This window comes from Pleurodeles waltl, chromosome 5 (assembly GCF_031143425.1).
Source record: "Pleurodeles waltl isolate 20211129_DDA chromosome 5, aPleWal1.hap1.20221129, whole genome shotgun sequence".
Taxonomy (NCBI): Eukaryota; Metazoa; Chordata; class Amphibia; order Caudata; family Salamandridae; genus Pleurodeles; species Pleurodeles waltl.
In genome coordinates this window covers 216027238-216044786 of record NC_090444.1, presented here as the reverse complement: position 1 = coordinate 216044786, position 17549 = coordinate 216027238, and the positions used below count along the sequence as shown (strand labels likewise).

The following is a 17549-nucleotide window of genomic DNA, read 5'->3' as shown; positions in this document are numbered from 1 at the left end:
GTTTAATAGGGCTGCTCTAGGCGTGGCACCCATCAGAATTGGGCTCTTAATGTTTCAACGATGTGTACACTCCGATTGCATGGTTAAGCTGTCTGACCTGGATATGGTGCACTATGTATAATGTTTCTTTCTAGAGCCCACATCCCCCAATTGCTTGTCATTTCAGAAAGCGTTCTGCCACTATACTCCAAAAATACTGCATGGAAAATTGACCTTGACTCACTTCCGTTTGATTCCTCTCCTTTATTTTTTTCCAGAGTGACCATCTCCTTACCTTCCATCCTCTGCATGCCTTCTATTTCTGAGTATACCCTCCTCTCACTCCTGTCTGCTTTAATCTCTGTTACTCTGCAATTGATTACTACCTCTTTTCACAGATCACAACCTCTCCTCTTTAAAACCCTAGCCCTACAATTTAACATTACTTAACCTCTGCCAGACTAACTCACAAATCATTCACCTGAAACCACCTAACCAATTATAATATAATTTATCACAAAGTAATTGGAATAAACGCATGCAATCTTTTTTGAGTGTACAAGAAAAAATCACAATAACCACTGAATTAACTGCTAATCTTGGATACCGTAGTAGCGTGCTACTTCATGTAAAGCACTTCATTGCCTCATAGGGGGTAATAAGCGCTATATAAAGACAATAAAATTGTAGTAATTATATTTTGAACTACTCACGCATGGGCCGGAGAAACTGCAGGGATGGGAGTTTCTGACAATATTGCGCTTTCAATACAGGGGCTTTTGTTCACGTCAATCAGTTTACATTACACCACGTCTTTCTAATTATTCCGTGAACAAAGCTTCACGGACAAAATCTAATAGCACAAGATAAACCGAAGGCCTAGGTGTGGTTCCTGCAACAAGCCTGGAAATTGTGTAGAAACCTTCCAGAGCCAATTAGAAAAACGTCGAGACCACCAATGAGCTCCAGGAGACACTTTTTATTGGCTCCTAACTCGTAACCAAATTGCATCTTTTCCCCCCTACTTCTGTTTTTGATTGGTTATGTTTCATCTCAATCAATGAGACATGCCTAAATAGCACTCTTCTAGGTCTGATCACCAACGCCACGCTCCTTATAAATTCAAATTCGTCAGCGACTACAACAGACGTTCCTGCGATTGTCACAGAAACCAAAGGACCAACCCACAATATTGTTTTCTGCCTGCGTTCTGTGACGTACCTTCTACCTCTCTCTGACCGCGTGATATTATTATTTTTTTATGCGTTTAAGTCCCAGGTTGAGATGACTGGATTGGCCGCCTGGCGCGCCACTCACGAATAAGACAGGGGCCAGCCTACTTCAAATTCTCACCCAACGGCCTAGAAAAGGGACTCAATATCCAAGGTGCTTTCGTGGAGTGGTTTCAGTACTGTGGGACCTAGCGTGCATATCACAACATGATTGGAAATGCTTAACAGTAGTAACGAAAGAAGAAAGTCGTTTAGCAAACAGTTTAGGGAAATTATACATACTAATAAGCCCTAATAAGTAGATGGTATCAATTTTATCTTCGAATTTGGAACGCTTTACAAATATGAGCACGTTGTATTATTATATACATATATAAATAGTTATTTTAAGTTATTATGTTTACTTTTAATTATATCTTTCATTTAACAACATGTTTCCTCCGTTTCTGATCTCGATCATTGACTCGTTAAAGATGGCGCTTTCGCGGGGGAGAGCAGTGGCTACACAACAAGGAGCTAGTCCGCTCTCTATGTCTACTTCGCGGGGCTCTACTCGGAGTGTTGTCGGTTGGGGGTGTGCTCGAGCCCTGGGCCCGATCTAAGGCGGTTGTTAACTGGGCAAGGGGTTGGGGACTAACGGGAAGGGGCAGGAGAGGACGCCCGAAGGATCGGGCCTCTCCACACTGAAAAGCGGTGTCGGTTCAGGCCGTTCCAGCAGGGCCAGAGCCAGCAGCCTTCGGGCGGACATGAACGTATCCCGCGGCATGTGCGGCGCGAGAAGCGACAGAGAGAAGGGGGCGGACAGCAGTTTTTGAGTGCCGCACCCGGTTGGTGTCTGAGCTGCCCGCACAGCGCAGCCATGTCAGCTATCTCTGCAGCGGAGAAGGTGGACGGATTCACGCGCAAATCCGTGCGCAAGGCGCAGCGTCAGAAGCGCTCCCAAGGCTCATCGCAGTTCCGCTGTCAGGGCAGTCTGGTGGAGCTCTCGCCGCTACCGCACCTTCGAGGTGAGAGGGGGTGTCATGTGCGGGTACTGTGCAGTGTGAGAGAGGAGGCTTGTAAGTCGCTTCCGCCCAGTATAATTGTACGCCCTCTCTCCTAACTGGCAAACTTAGGATGTCAAGTGCGATTGGTTTGTCCAGTTGTGTCCTCTATTTGTAGTTTACTGCCCCTCTCAGCATCAGTTCCGGCCTTTCATTTTCCAAAATACAGAAAGGAGCAGAACTCTGATCTGATCAACGACAATTTGAGGATCGAGTAGATTATAGACGCGACGAGAAGCACGCAATCCTGGAATCCCCGATTTCGATTTGCGGACCAAGAGGTCTATAAAGAACTAAGCAACGGGACAAACATTTCTCACTGGCTGACAACCCTCCGACATATTTCGGGTTTTGTGATTGAGCGGGCGGGGTTGTCAAAACAAGTGCCGCTGTACAGGCGGACACAAAGTGTTCTAGATACCTTTTCTCTCCTTGCATGTGTATATCTGATTTGCTGCTGTCCTGGTGCCATGTTCGCTCTTCTGCAGTCTTCCTTTTCTGTCCCTGTAGATACAACCAGGCCAGTAACACTATGTCCTCGAGATTACCACAGCCGGTGGCCCTTGTACTGTACATTCCTATTGGTCCTCCTGGGTGAAAGGTGGTTCTGCTTAGAGTCTTAGTTTTGAGGCACCATGGAGTGTGGACGATCGCCTTACTTGACATACTTAGTTGGTGCCTGCAGGCGGTTTGTGAAAAGCGTGTATGTACTGCTCAAAGAAAGGCTAATATCGTAAGCGCTTCTTTAATCCCCAAATATGGTTGAGTTCATAGCATGCATTATAACCACGCTTTATGCGAATAGGACGAGTAATGACAGACCGTACTGAGTCAACCTGTTTATTTTATTCGTTCACGAATCTGGCAACAGCTCCTGCCACAATATGAATTAATAAGGTGTACCCTAGCCATACTTTGACCTAGCTGTGACTTTTTTCCAACGCAAGAGGTGCCAAACACTCATCAGCCTGTCAGTGTGCTGGTGGATGTCCAATTTCTCAGAGTTGTATGTTGATACATTGCTATAATCTAACAGCTGTCTAGGATACCGTGTTCAATAACACCCCGCCTGCTCACAGGACCTCGTGAGAAAGTTCATAGACTAGTGTTTGGGTTCTTTTGATTGACTGGAACAGCGAGGCACACCTTATTTGCATGTTCACCACTGTAGATGCTATTATTATGCTTCCACTTGAAACACGGCCTTCTATAGTGGCGATTAGGTCACGTGCTGTGTTCTTGATTCCTTTTACCTCCCCTTATGTTGCCATTGTAGACATCACAAAAGCAGTCTTTAAGTCATCGTAAATGCACGTTGAAATTTCCGGTCTCAACAATGCTTGGGGCAGTCTACAGATCTCATATAACGTACTGTTTGATGAGAGTTACATCAGTGTGATCGTTTGTATGTGAAATCTTGATGTACCAGATCAGCTAAGATCCCTGTTCCTCGACATACATTGAACCGTGTGTTTTATACATATTGTATTGATCAGCCACGATTTGCAGTTAGGCCTTCTAGCCCGATTTCAGTTTATAGAACGCTGTTAGTATATCCAAAGGGCAAAAACTGTAGAGCACATGCAGTCTAACTCATAGGTCAATCTCAGCCCCCCCCCCCCCCTCCGAAAGTTAAAGAAGAAACGCTAATGGCAATAATGCATTGACCTCCCAGACCAGCAGACTCTGCCGTAGTAAAGATAATTTGCAGGTACTGAGTTAATACTGGGTACGGAGCCATGTTGTGTTAAGCTAATCAAATATGTCAACTCTCTAACCTGATAAGTGACACAAGATAGGCAGCGTTCCCATGGAAGAATGCAGAGGGCACCAAGTTCCTGCATGTGCTGCGGATGTGCAGCGCGTTCCCGTGGCAAGTAGTGGTAAATACTGTTAAAACTCACGTTTGCCCAGCAAAGCTCGGGGTTCTCAGAGAGGAGGCGAGGCATTGGACTGACAAGTGTTCTTAACCAGTGGTTCGATGGTGACTTAATGCTGGAACAGCTGGGCAGCCACGTTGGGAAGCGCTTCTAGTAATGAACCCAGCATAGTTTTTTGTTTTTTAAACGTCTCCCCACAAAACGAAGGTTCTTAATTTTCACTGAGAATTTAGTGCACATTCAGCCAGCACCTCGTGTTTCAATTTTAAGTGGGAAAGCGGCAAGAGACTTGTCGATTTGGCCTTCATTTCAACATGGGTAAAACTGCTGAATGATCACACTTGGTATTTTATGCATTCCTATGGTATGCGTGAGAGAATGAAAGCGGAAAATGAACGAATAATTATTTCCTGACTCGAGAATGGACTATCACATTTACTTTGAAAACTGTATAGTTACTGGACTTTAATTATTTTTTGTATGGATACGTGCATGTTTATGGCTAGTTGTCAGTTGTCCACACTTCATTAAGGGCAACAACTCTACCCTCTTCGTTACATTATTAGTAGTAGCGGGATCGGATGAGTTTTGAGTTATCTATGTTCATCTGAATAGAAACAAAACACATGAGGATTGGCTGCTTTATTTATAGCCGATGGAAATACCAGCTTTTATTCATGAGATGTTTTCTTTCCCTGCTGTAATTATATTTAGTGCATAGTTGGTTGTAACTAATTGTGGCTCTGATGTGCTTATTTGTAGTCTTGAAATCTGTGGGCTGAGGCGGGGAGCGGAGTGTAGGCTGTGCCATATAGCTTGTTGCACAGAGTTAGTGTCCAGGCTATATTAAGATTCTGCATGACTGAAATACATCCCATTCGTGAGCTGCGTTTGTAGAAACCAGACCGACAGGCCATCTCTTCTTCACCCAGGCTCCTAGACACAGAATCGTTTTGTTGCTAAAGGTTTTGATCGCAGTAAGGCGCTGGCAGAAACACTGCAAAGTTTGGCCTTCCATTTACTGTTGGCTTGTGATTACCTTTTTCTGATGTACTCAAACTTTTTGACAAATAACACTAGGCAAGAGATTATTGTAGCCTACAACTCACTCTAATTTTCTTGTGAGCTAGCGTAATGCTTTGTTTTTACTGCACTTTGAAAATGTAGACACAACAGTAGTAGGCGCCGCAGTTGAAAATCATTTCGATTCTGAAACGTGTTTTAATCTCACAAGTTATTTTTATGGCACCCAGTTTGAATATTTTAGTCACAACTTTGTTGGCTGATAATGAAAAATAGTGGGAAAACTATAATATATTAGCTACATTTTATATCGCCAGTACATGCTTTCAGAATATATAGCATGTGGTACATCGCTTTCAGATCGGTTTCCTTCTAAGACCAGTCCACTTAAAAAATCCATATTTTACAACTGCTCTAAAATGAACTTCTCTTGAAATCCGTATTTCATTGTATAAAATGTAGCCTATTTTTAATACACAGGATTTATATCCGCTATTTAACGTACATAAATCTCTTGACCTCTGAAAGCTAATGCTTTGTTCCTGCAAGAAACCCAACATATATTATGTAGATTGGAAATCTCAAAAGTAAACAAAAATTGAAAAATTAGCTTTTTGTAGAAGGCTTTTTGCTGCCATGAAAGTAACAAAAAAACTCTTTCCAGATTTATCCATTTCTTGTTTGTGAATGAATCTTTGCATCTAGGCTTCAACTGGTTCCAAACTAATACAAGGTTTTGCTTTTTATGCTTGAAGCAGCTCCATAACAGGAAGCTCATCCCAAATACCTGTGATGAAACTTTAGAATGCTGCCAATTCTCGTCTCCAAACTAGCATTAATGCTAAGGACATGCACTATTTTGTCAGGGCTTTGAGGAAAAACCCTCCTCAGTAGTTATATTGATAGTCACCAGGGTTGTGGAATTCCTGTAGCCTGGCTCTTTTGTCATATTGTTTGGGGTCAAGGACCACAAGTATTCACGTTTATTTTGTTTTTAGGGACAAGTAGGCCCTGCAAGTCAAACTGCATGTCTGCCAGTGTACTACATTATGGATCAGGGAATGGCATTGTCTGCAGTTAAAGTAATAGTTGTGTTCATATGTTCATGCTGTTTGAACTTGTATTCATGGTTCATTAATCCAAAGCCTTTCTTATTAGGATGAGCACCATAAGGAAATCTTGTAAGCTTGGACTGTAGTACTGACAGTGGTTCCACTGTAAAAATGTGTACACACGTTTGCAAAGTTTAACAATGTGAGGCTGCATATAATACTCTTAGAATGCTCGCTGATTAGATGCAGATATCTATAGATGCTTGAAAGAAAGATAGACGATCATTTGCTTACAAAATAAAATGTTCACAAAAAATACAAGGAAAAAACGTTTTGCTAAACATCTGTGGAATTTTAGGTACTATTTCTTTGAAGCATCATTTAGTATAACTTTTGATGCATGCTAGTAGTTACAAAAAATATTCAGAATAGAAAGAGAGCGGGATGGAATTTTAATAAAAACAGAAGGTCTAGGTTAAATCAAGACCTTCATAGGGGTCCAATTCTTCAAGAAAGTCACAAAAGTTCACCTATGGTACATGTCCCCCCTGCATTAGTGCAGATTTAGGGCTTTCATGAATTCACAAGGTTTCACAGCAGTAGGCCAGGAAATTGTACCCTTAAAAATATTTGTGAACTGCATTTTAGCGTGAGCAATTATGCATGTGTAAATTTAGTCATGCAAAACTCTGAGCGTTTACAAGTTCACTTTCCCTCCAACCACGTTTTTCCCAACCCTGGAATAACTTTTACTCCTGCCCTTGTCAGGAGTACCTTTTCAACCTTTTTCAGTATGGAAAAAGATTAGGTGAGAGCTGACGGAAACCCCTAAAACATGCAAGTTAGTAGGTTTGCACAGACGCAAAATGACATTCCAAGCCTGGAAAGGCTGCTTAAGGATACCAACAGCCCCAGTATGCAGATCTGTGGAAAAGGTGGCAAAGTAAGGGAATTGCTAGAATTCAAAGCTTATTATAGTATGAGCCCTGGCGTATTCAGAGAAGCTAATATTAGAGCTTTTGTGTAATGAGACTGCGGTCATAATTTTTTACAGGATAAGTAGATTTATGAAGCAAGCTGTCCCATAGACAAGTAGATAGTTTATTAAATTCCATGCCCCTGCTTAGTCTATGGCTGTCTGTTAATGTTGTAAACCACCACAACCATCTGATACATATTTTAGTTAAAATATTGCCTTGATATTTTCCTCAAATCAACCATCTAAAGCAGTACGTTTTACAAACACTCTAATAAAACTAGAAAAACTAACTTGAAGTTCATATGGTGACTACTATTGTGATGAAGAGATACTTCCAGCCCTATTTTTGAAATGTAATTTGTTTGGCTTTTGTCACATTATTGTGTGTGTGTGTGTGGAAGTGGCTGTTAATATCTCTTCTCCACTGTTCATGTGCTCCTTGATGCTTGGGGAAAACTTGCTTGTCTTTCCAGTGTTCAGTTTTGTGTGGTGCTTGGACTTTCAATCTTAATTTATTGAGGATTCTGCTTTTGTATTCATGTTTCTGTTTGTAGATTTTTGTGCAGATGCGTTGTCACTCTGGTTCATATTCATCTGATAGTCCCTTGTGGTAGTGCTCTCGCTGCCAATGTAATATTCGTGTTGTTAGTCTTTGGTCAAAGAAGGCATGTGTCATTTTCTCTTTGGTGCCTGGGTGTAGGTTTTATGTTGCATGAATAGTGTGGGTGGAATATATCATTCTCTATCTGGTGTTTCTAAGCTGTTGAATACCTTGTCACGTACCTTTTGCTGTTTTTATTGTTGTAGCAATTTTGACTCAACAATTACTCCAAGGTGTCTTTGTTTTGAGTTTTTTTGTTGATTCGTTTGGTGCTGTCCTATGCATTTTCAGTGCTTGCTTACAAGCACTGCTTGACTCTGCTTTCCTATCCCTTTCAGATATGAAGTTTTGACCAGGTGTTTAATTCCTGCTATTATGTTTAGAAACAAAGGAAGTGAGCCAGTTTTTCTATTGGTTAGTTGTCGCCGGGACCCATGGTACCCACGGTTCCTTTCAGGTGCCAGCCAGTCCTTCTTTGTATCCCGCCAGAATAGTGTTGGGCAGGTCTGCCCTTTGTGAATTGTGCTTAACCGTGGAGTTTGTTGTCTTGGTGATGCAATCTTCTAAATCAGTCTTTCCTTCAGCAAACCATACTAAGCCTGGATGGAGCTTCTCTGTATGATATATCTTGATTCTCCTCATGGTCCCTTAGACTTTATACTTGTTATGAGGGACTGTTTGACCTTGGGTGAATTGGCTGGCTGAATTCTGCATTTATTTTTATCAGGTACATTAAGTTAATTAATTATGAGAACATTCCATGAGTTCATGGCATAAGGTTTTTGTTCAGGCCCATTTTGTGGAGGTGGATGTCTGTCTGGTTTTGTAATCTGAGGATGTAGATGAATTGAATAAGTAAAAGCTTGTGCCAGGCTGCCAAGTGGCGTGAGCCGCGGAACTGGTGAGCTTTTGCTAAATATTGTGGTATTTCTGAGTGGTTAAAGCATTGTGACTTCAGATTACTGCAGTTTTAGCCATACAAATTGCTGTTTACCATGCCTTTAGGCGAGGTAACCCAATTAGCTGGCTCAGCCCTGTGCACCAGGAAGAATGAAATGTCCTTACAAGGGAGAGATGAGTAATTATGAATGTCTTGGTGCTGAAATCTATTTTGTTAAAATCATGGATCATGACCCTATTATTAGTATGCCCTAACTTTCTCTATTTTGTGGTCCTTGATAGAGCATGTAAAGTTTACCTTGTAGTGGTAGTTGAATTTTTCGTGTTGACATTGCTTTTCTCGGTGGCTGTCATTGGTATTTGGTGATTGTGATTACTGAGTCTTCAAGTGCGAGCCCTAAATATGGTCTTTGGAAGTGCTTGCGCCACGTCTGAAGAACAGGTTGCCAGGGTTTGGGAATTATGTGCAGTCATACGTGACTCTTGATAGTTGGAAATCCTCTATGCACTTCTTTCTGTACCTAAACATAATGAAGAATTTAGAAAAATACATTCCTTTCTGAGTTTATGATAGCTTAAATGCAGTGATGCACTTGTTGAGTGGACACCTTTTTAGGTCTCACCTGAAATGGCGTTTGCAAGATCTTTTTGTGAAACATTAAAAGGGCTTAGAGCTGCCTATTACTTACCATTGGTTGGCTTCATGGCCGCTCTTATTTACTCGGTTCTGATTGTTCAGTGGGTGCCAGTTTCACTTAATCTTCATTTGGTTCTCGTTCCCTGGAGCATGGACCAAGTATTGATTGCTTGTTATATTTTATTAGTGTCTTGCTGCTTCTGCTCGCTCTGGGATTGAGGGTACTTATTTTTCATCTAATTTCCCCTCCCCCCCCCCCCCCCCCTTCCTCCCACGTCATTGCTTGCCCCCTGTTTGCTTTCCCTGCTTCCACCCACCCACCCGTGTCATTATGGCAAGTGTACATCCCACTTTAATCCTCTAAAATAAAGTTGCATGACCGTTGTCTTATTTTCAGACTAGGCATCTATCACTTCAAAAATGGGACTTTCAGGCTCCTAAATCAGACATAAAAATTTAAAGCACAAGTTCTGACATTATATGCTACTTACTATGCCTTCGCCACACGCATTTCTCATGTTGGTTAAGTAGGCACTAATCTTAACATCAGTTCTGTTGACCGACTTGTACACTGACCTCTTAAAGAGGATATAGTGATGCTGCGTTTGCAGTCCTGGTTCTCCTTGTGTGTGCTAGCATAAATAGCTAGATTTAATAAGAACGGTGGAGCAACATTTTTTTGTGTGTGTACATGCTTGAAACGGGTGAGGATGATATTCTAGTGCCCTACTGCTCATTATACCCCTTAAGCGTTCAAAACGCATTAGTATCACGTTGCAGGCCAAGGAAAAAAGAATGTTTTTGAGAGGCGACTTCGGTGGTTTCAGTAAACAAGGGCAAGGCAGCTTCAATGTTAAAAGGGTTGCGACCGAGTACAGAGACTAAAGCAGCTTACCTGAGAGACCTCTGAGCGTTTTTGACTGATGCTGGTGATTAATTTGTCTATTTGGTGCCTCCTTTACAGGGCTACGGTCAGATCATAGGATGCCCTATTCTGAACAAGCGTTGGCAAAGTCAATAGGTCTTGCCGCCTTAGCAAGATTTATTGGCTTTGTCAGTGTGTGTGTTTTTTTTTTATTTTTTAAAGCCATGGGTTCAGCAGCACACCTGCCGTGCAACATAGCTGAAATTTAAGAAGGTTGCAGTATGACACAGTAAATGTTGACTGTCATACAGCTTTTTTTTCTTTTTTACTTTGAACAATGCTGCATAGCAGCCACAGCGCTGTACAAAATGGCTAACAAGCATTGGCAACGCCAGTTAGTCTCACCTATCGAAGAGCTATTGGCTGTGTGTTTTTTGCCATGATGTACACCAGTGTGGCTACTAATCAGCATGGCTAAAAGTTAGTGGCATGGAGTGTCGTAGAGTGGATTTGCTGGAGTAGTATCATAGAGGGGAGTAGGGGGAGCAGACAGTCATAGTTGTGCAGAGGAGTTAGAGTTTAGTGGTCGAGTGGAGAGTGTTGTAGAGTACAGTGTTGTGGCGTGAGGTAGAATAGGGATGTAGAGGGTAGGAGTGGATTGAGATAGTGGGGTGGATTTGAGTGGGGTGGATTGAAGTGATTAGAATGGGATGTGTGGACTGGAGTGGGGTGGGGTTGATTGGATTGGGGTGGGGTGGGGTGGAGTGGAGTGGAGTGCAGTGGGGTAGAGAGGGGTGGATTAAAGGGGTCTGGAGTGAAGTGGTTGGCTTGCTGTGATGAATTACAAGGCTGTAAAGAAGAGTTGCACACAAGCCAACAAATGGTAAACAACTGGCAGGCTCCAAGTCCTTACTGTTAAGAGTCTCGCAAGAGAGACGTATGCACGAGTGCATGCTCTCACAGGCATGGCCCTATAAAACATTCACAAAGGCAAATAGTTCAACTGTTTGGCTTTGTGAATGCTTTTTTGCCATGCTGTGCAGCATAGTTGAAAGTAAAAGAAGAAAAAGCGCTATCAGACAGCCAAAACATTGACAAAGCCAGTAAATCTCGCCTAGGTGAGACCTGTTTGCTTTGCCAATGCTTGTTGATACACTAGTAGTGTTTTCTCATCTGCATGCAAGGCAGGAAATGCTACTCTATTGGCTACTCTAAGTTGTTTATTCTACATCCTTTGGAAGTGCCAGGTGTATCTCCTACAGCCCTGCTGGTTTCTTCCAAGAAATTCGTTTTTATTTCTTTTTGAGATAACATTCAAACTTGGTAACCTTAAACTTTCCACAGGGGCTAACTCCTATTTCTCCATTAGATCATTTTAAGACCCATCATCATTTGATAGTTCTGTTATCATCAAATGGAGTGTAAGTGAAAACTTTAGTTATGGTCGTAGAGTGGGTGTACATTCAAAGTGCAGAACAGATTTTGTTAGAAACCAATGACGAATGTTGATTTGAGTATCATTGACAGTGGAAGACAGATGCTGAAAATTAGTTTTCCTTTTCACCCATGGAAATGTAAAGTATGTTTTGGCAAAGTATACATTGTCATCATTCTATTTTTTTTAATCTAAGACTTTAACAGGTGGCAAATTTTCAACATGTTGACTTTTGGCTTGGGTGCCTTCTTGAATGGTCAGTGGTACCCATGTGCTGCCTTATTGGGCCTTTCATCCTACTACTTTTCACTGTTAAACCTTTGACAGTTTTCTTTCACGATTCTCCGGGTGGCAAAAATTGTGTCATTGTTGCCTCATTTCTTGTTTGACTGGCAATGCATTTTATTCGCCCTTTTACACCCCTCATTGTTCTGTTATCATTGTGCGTTTTATCTCTTTTATATAACTTTGTCTACCAGGCAGCTGTGAGGTGTTGAAGACTGGCAAAGTGTTTTGCTTAGTGTGACTGAAGGTTAGGCTTAACAACTCGCTCCTCGTCTTGTGCCGTTTTTAATGGCAGTCTTTGAGCTGTTTGTTTCTCTCATCTAACTCAGAATATGAAGATTTATGATATCTTCCTTATTCATGTTTGTATAATTATATTTGGCCTTAATTGTGATCTTGGGTCTATGACTTCAAACCTAGACACTATTATTCTGCACTATTGAGTTGGATAGCTTCATTAAAAAAAAATTATATATGCTTTTTCTGTAAGGCTACCCTGCCTTGTGAGATGTAAATGTGTTTAACTTGATGTTAATTGCAAGTAAGAATTTTGTGACAATATTTACATTTTACCTTAATAAATGGTAAACATACTTTTGTTTTCAACCTTTTGTGTGTAACCCAATTTGACTACTTTCGAACCTTTTCGTAAAATTAGTAGGGCCCTAAGAGATTACGGTTGTTTCTTCTCCAATGCGATCTTGGATCATTACTTTTCGCCACCTACTTTGTTGAGCTCAAAAAGCCTTCTAGGAAATATTCCTGAAATAATTAGGATAATTAGAAACATCTTTTTGGAGCAAACCATTGTATTAAGATAGATTGATCTCTTTCAGTATTGTTCAGTTTTCACTTCTAGTTGGTCTATTAACAATTTAGGAACTCCTTGTTTATTAATGCACTAGTAGTGGTAGTGAATGTTTGTTTATTAGTTCATAAAAACCATAAAAGGCAAAAGAAAAAACAATCTGACTGAGTACGGTACGGAATGTCAACGTTAATACATTCACTAAAAAGAAACAAATAAAGTGCAACGTTTGGCAAAACGTGCAACCAGACCAATCATTTATGGACAAGTATCACAATATAAAATAACCGGCCTAGTTTGCACAGTTTGACGACATTAAATATAAGCATGATGATATACAGCCCAAGTTCCACACAATCCATCATGGCTCATGTACAGTTCTACCCGGTTATCAGTATTGGTGTAACTGGAACTATGTGCAAAATTATGCAAAAATTGAAAAGGACATGCTGAGAGATCTACAAGCCACACAATCGACCACGGATGGTGTACAATTCGATGTAGATTGTCAGTATTGGTGGGATCACTGACAAATACAGTGTACAAAATTATGCAGAAAAGGGCAAATAAAGTACTCTTCATTTAAAATTGCATATCGGGGTGCTAGATGATTTGCTGAGCTAACCCTTATCAAGATATCCAGAAACTGACCTGGCTAGTTTGCAATGCATGGACTTATACAAATTGTGCAAACAAGCCAGTGTATAGTCTTAAAAACCTCAAGACATTGATCTTGGTATCACAACTGTGACAACGGTCCGAGCTACTGGCTGGCCAGATTGTTGTGTGCAGACTTACGCTAAAGGTATTATCCAGGGCCTTCTCCATTATTCATCTATAACAGTGTTCCCCAACCCCCGGGCCGCGGACCGGTGCCGGTCCGTGGATCAGTCGGCACCGGGCCGCCCCACTGTGGCGGGCGGTAAATGTTTGATAATTTTTCCGTGGCCCGCTTGTCACACAATGGGACAAGCGGGCCACGGAAAAATTATCAAACATTTACCGGTCCGCGGCGATAAAAAGGTTGGACAACACTGATCTATAACACCTGGTGAGTGATATAAAGATTTCCAGACAATGTAGCAGTCTGAGGTTCTGCATCATATTCCTTAGGTCAAATGACTCAATAAGGGCTGGTCTACAGGATCTGATCTTCAGTACGTTAAATTCTTTTTTTCAGCATACTTACTCGCTGGTGGGCTGAGGTTTCTTCTCCAGTGCGATCTTGGAGCATTACATTTCGATAAGTACTTTGTTGGGCTCCAAGAGCCTTCTAGGAAATAAGCCTGAAATTGCCGGAATAATTAGAATCATCGTTTTGGTGCAAACCAGTGTCTTAAGATAGATTGATCTATTTCAGTGTTGTTCAGTTTCCGCTTCTAGTTGCTCTAGTAACATTTTAGGAATTCCTTATTGTTTATTAATGCACTAGCTGTGAACAACCAAACAAATGCTGATGGAACATAGCACCCCTTGGAAGCAAGAACTTTCCCAAGACAGGATATGCCTTCAAAATCGATTTCTTGACCGCTGTCTTCGGCTTGCACGCAAGCCTTCGGGTAGTGGATCTTAATGAACAGATATCATTGCTAATTGACCTTTCTATCCATGGGTACTAAGGCAATTCTTTAAGATTAAAAACTAACCTCAGTGAGCTCCTTTGAAAAATGATGGAATTTATTGTGCTCCGTTAGAGGTGCAGATAACATCTTGTATGCTAAAACTGCACACGCACAGTGCTTCCGGCTCCATATGCCTTTGGTACTCTTTGGATAAATACCTGCGGAAAAGCAAACCACCATAGGTGCTCTTTTGAAAAAAAGGTTCCTAAAGGTAGGGGTGGTTGTTGCTTACTGTATTCTACTCTACTGCTCCTACCAAGGTAATTGAATATGGGTGCTGGTGGTCCTGTTGGATTCCTATAGTGTAGCCTATCCTACTCTCTCTTTTCCTATCTTCTTTCTTTGTTCTTTCTGGGTTTGTCTCTTCCCCTTTTATTTCTCCTTTTTCCATGATACGATTTACAGATATCTTGTGTGCTTCTGTTATATAATACTGAGCACCCCAATGTCACAGATCTATTTCTTGTCTGCCTTTTAGATATGAACTGTGACCCTTGAACACAACACTTATTTAAATTAACCAGTTACATGCGGTAGAGCCGTGCTCTGAAGGTAGAAGCTTCCAATGCTGTATGTGATTGTGGTGTCTGTAAGCATTCCCTCCATACTATGTATCACAGCAGAAGTTGATTCTTTATCATGGCTTTGTTTTATGAAAATAATAAAATGTCAGAAAACCAAAAGAACTTACTGACGAGCCCTTGCAAAGACCAATATCTGGAGAAGTGTTCCTTGAACTTGAACTGGTAAAATGCTATATTTTGACATATGTGCAATGTTGGCAGGGATGTGGAATTCCTATCGCCCGACGCCCAGGACATCTTGTTTGGGGTCAAGGGCAACAAGTTTTTATGTTTACTTTGTCCTTGGGACAAGTAGGCCCAACCCCCTGCAGCACAAACCCTTTGGCTGCCTGTTTACAGAGAGCTGAACTCTCTGCAGTTGAGGTAATGTGTTTCCAAAAGATAATACTGTTCGAACTTGTATTTATGGTTCATTATTTGAAAGCCTTCATTATTAGGGTGCGTGCTGTAAATAAATGTTTTAAGGTCACACTTCACTACTGACGTTGGTTCCAGTACAAAAAAAAAAACGTGTACACACATGTTTGAAAAGTTTAGGCTAAGAGGCTAAGTATAATGCTCCCAGAATGCTCTCTGATTATATGCAAATGAAGTGTCATTTAGTAAAATGTGTTGATGCATGCTAGCATTTCCCAAAAATATTTCTAATGGAAAATCAGTGTAACCATTTTCAACATGATTATGGGAAGCATGAAAATAAACAAACACTGACAAAGCCAACTGATCTGACATATTTTTATAAGTCTTTTAGTTTCATCAATGCGTGTCTTGTTTTGACATGGCTTTTGTAACACTTTATTGTTGTGGGAGCTACCAGGCCCTCAACATTGTAACAAACATTGGCAAAACCCCCCCAAAAAGTTTTTGAACTCTTAAAGCACACGTTGCCACCAGCGGCATAACAAAGGCCCCGCAGCCGCCCTCCAGGGGGCCCCTTCAGCACAGCACCTGCCCTGAGTGAGTCTGGAGAGGGGGCTCCTCCATGTTCTTTGCAAAGGGGCACCCTCCAGTTTCGTTACGTCACTGATTGCCACTGTCGTTCCTGACACTGAACAAAACTACTTTGTGTGGCAATATGCTCCTTGTGGAAGAGCAGAATGCGATCACTCACAGTAAAGCCAGCCGAAAGAGAGAGAAATAGAAGTTTAATAAAAACAAAATGTCTTTGTTAACACCAGACCTAATAGGGGACCAAGACCCACATGTAGCTAGCTTTTTGCATGTCGCAAACAGCGACTTTCGCTGTTTGCGACATGCAAAAAGCACATTGCGATGCAAAACCCAGTTTTGCGATTCAGTAACCTGGTTACCGAATCACAAAACAGGTTTGCGACTCGCAATTAGTAAGGGGTGTTCCCTTCCTAATTGCAACTCGCAGTGCAATGTAGGATTGTTTTGTGACCGCGAACGCGGGCGCAAACCAATCGCAGTTTGCACCCATTTCAAATGGGTGCTAACACTTTCGCAAAAGGGAAGGGATCCCCATGGGACCCCTTCCCCATTGTGAATGTCACTGTAAACATTTTTTCAGAGGAGGCAGTGGTCCTGCTCCTAAAAAATGAAACGAAAACGTTTCATTTTTCGTTTTTGTTATGCATCTCGTTTTCCTTTAAGGAAAACGGGCTGCATTACAAAAAAAAACAAAAAAACCTGCTTTATTGAAAAGCAGTCACAGACATGGTGGTCTGCGGTCTCCAGCAGGCCACCATTCGTGAGGGGGTCGCAAATTGCGACCCACCTCATGATTATTCATGATGTGGGCATTTGCGAAGCCCTTGCGAATCACAGATGGTGTCAAGGACACCATCCTACATTCGGATTTGCGACTCGCAATTTGCATGTCACAAATCTGAACCTACCTACTTGTGGCCCCAAATTCTTAAAGAAAGTCACAAAAGTGCACCCATGGTATATGTCGTACCCCTATAAAATATTTGTGAACTGTATTTTAGCGTGGGTAAATACGATGTGTAGATTTGCTCATGTGAAAATCTATTGAGCATCTGCAAGTTCATTTTCCCTCCAGCAACTTTCTTCCCAACCCTGGAAGAAGTTCTAATTCTGCCATTGTCAGGAGTAAATGTCCAACCTTTCTTATTATGGGAAAATATTAGAGAGAAGCTGGTAAAAATCTTTAAAACATGCAGGTTAGTAGGTTTGCAGACTCAAAGGCATTCCAGCCCTGGAACTATTGCTTACTGCTTCCTCCAGCCCCAGTATGCAGATCTGCAGAAAGGTGGCAAAATAAGGAAATTGCTACAGTAGGGATTGAAACTCCAAGTATTCAAGCCCTACTATGGTAGTAGCCCTGGCATAATCAGAGAGGCTATTAATTGCTGCCATAATTTGTCGCCACACTACATGGCACCAAAGGGACAAGTAGATCTTTTTACAGGACAAGTAGATTTGAGAAGCAACCTGTCCCCTGGACAAGTAGATATTTTAATAAATTCCACACCCCTGGTTGGTGAGGCACTAGGGCGCATATGAATGATGAAGTTCACAAATGTAGAGTGATTTACCTGGTAGCAGTTTAGGTTCCTAAGTCCTAGTGAGCATGTGAAGATTGTTCTGCGTAAGTCTAAGATGTGGGTGACATTCAGATATCTTTCTACAAACTCCTT

At 41.6% G+C, this 17549-nt stretch overlaps 1 protein-coding gene across 2 annotated transcripts in view; it reads left to right on the top strand.

Annotated features, from left to right (window-relative positions):
- Positions 1-1754: 1754 nt before the first annotated feature.
- The window catches only part of PPP2R5A (protein phosphatase 2 regulatory subunit B'alpha), a 465744-nt gene continuing 449949 nt past the window's right edge, over positions 1755-17549 (top strand). The window contains exon 1 of one of the 2 annotated variants that reach the window (XM_069233927.1): positions 1755-2218. In XM_069233927.1, the coding sequence (XP_069090028.1) occupies positions 2071-2218 (148 nt within the window). In that variant the 5' untranslated portion in view covers positions 1755-2070. The remainder of the gene's footprint in view (positions 2219-17549) is intronic. The other variant, XM_069233928.1, reaches the window with a different exon arrangement.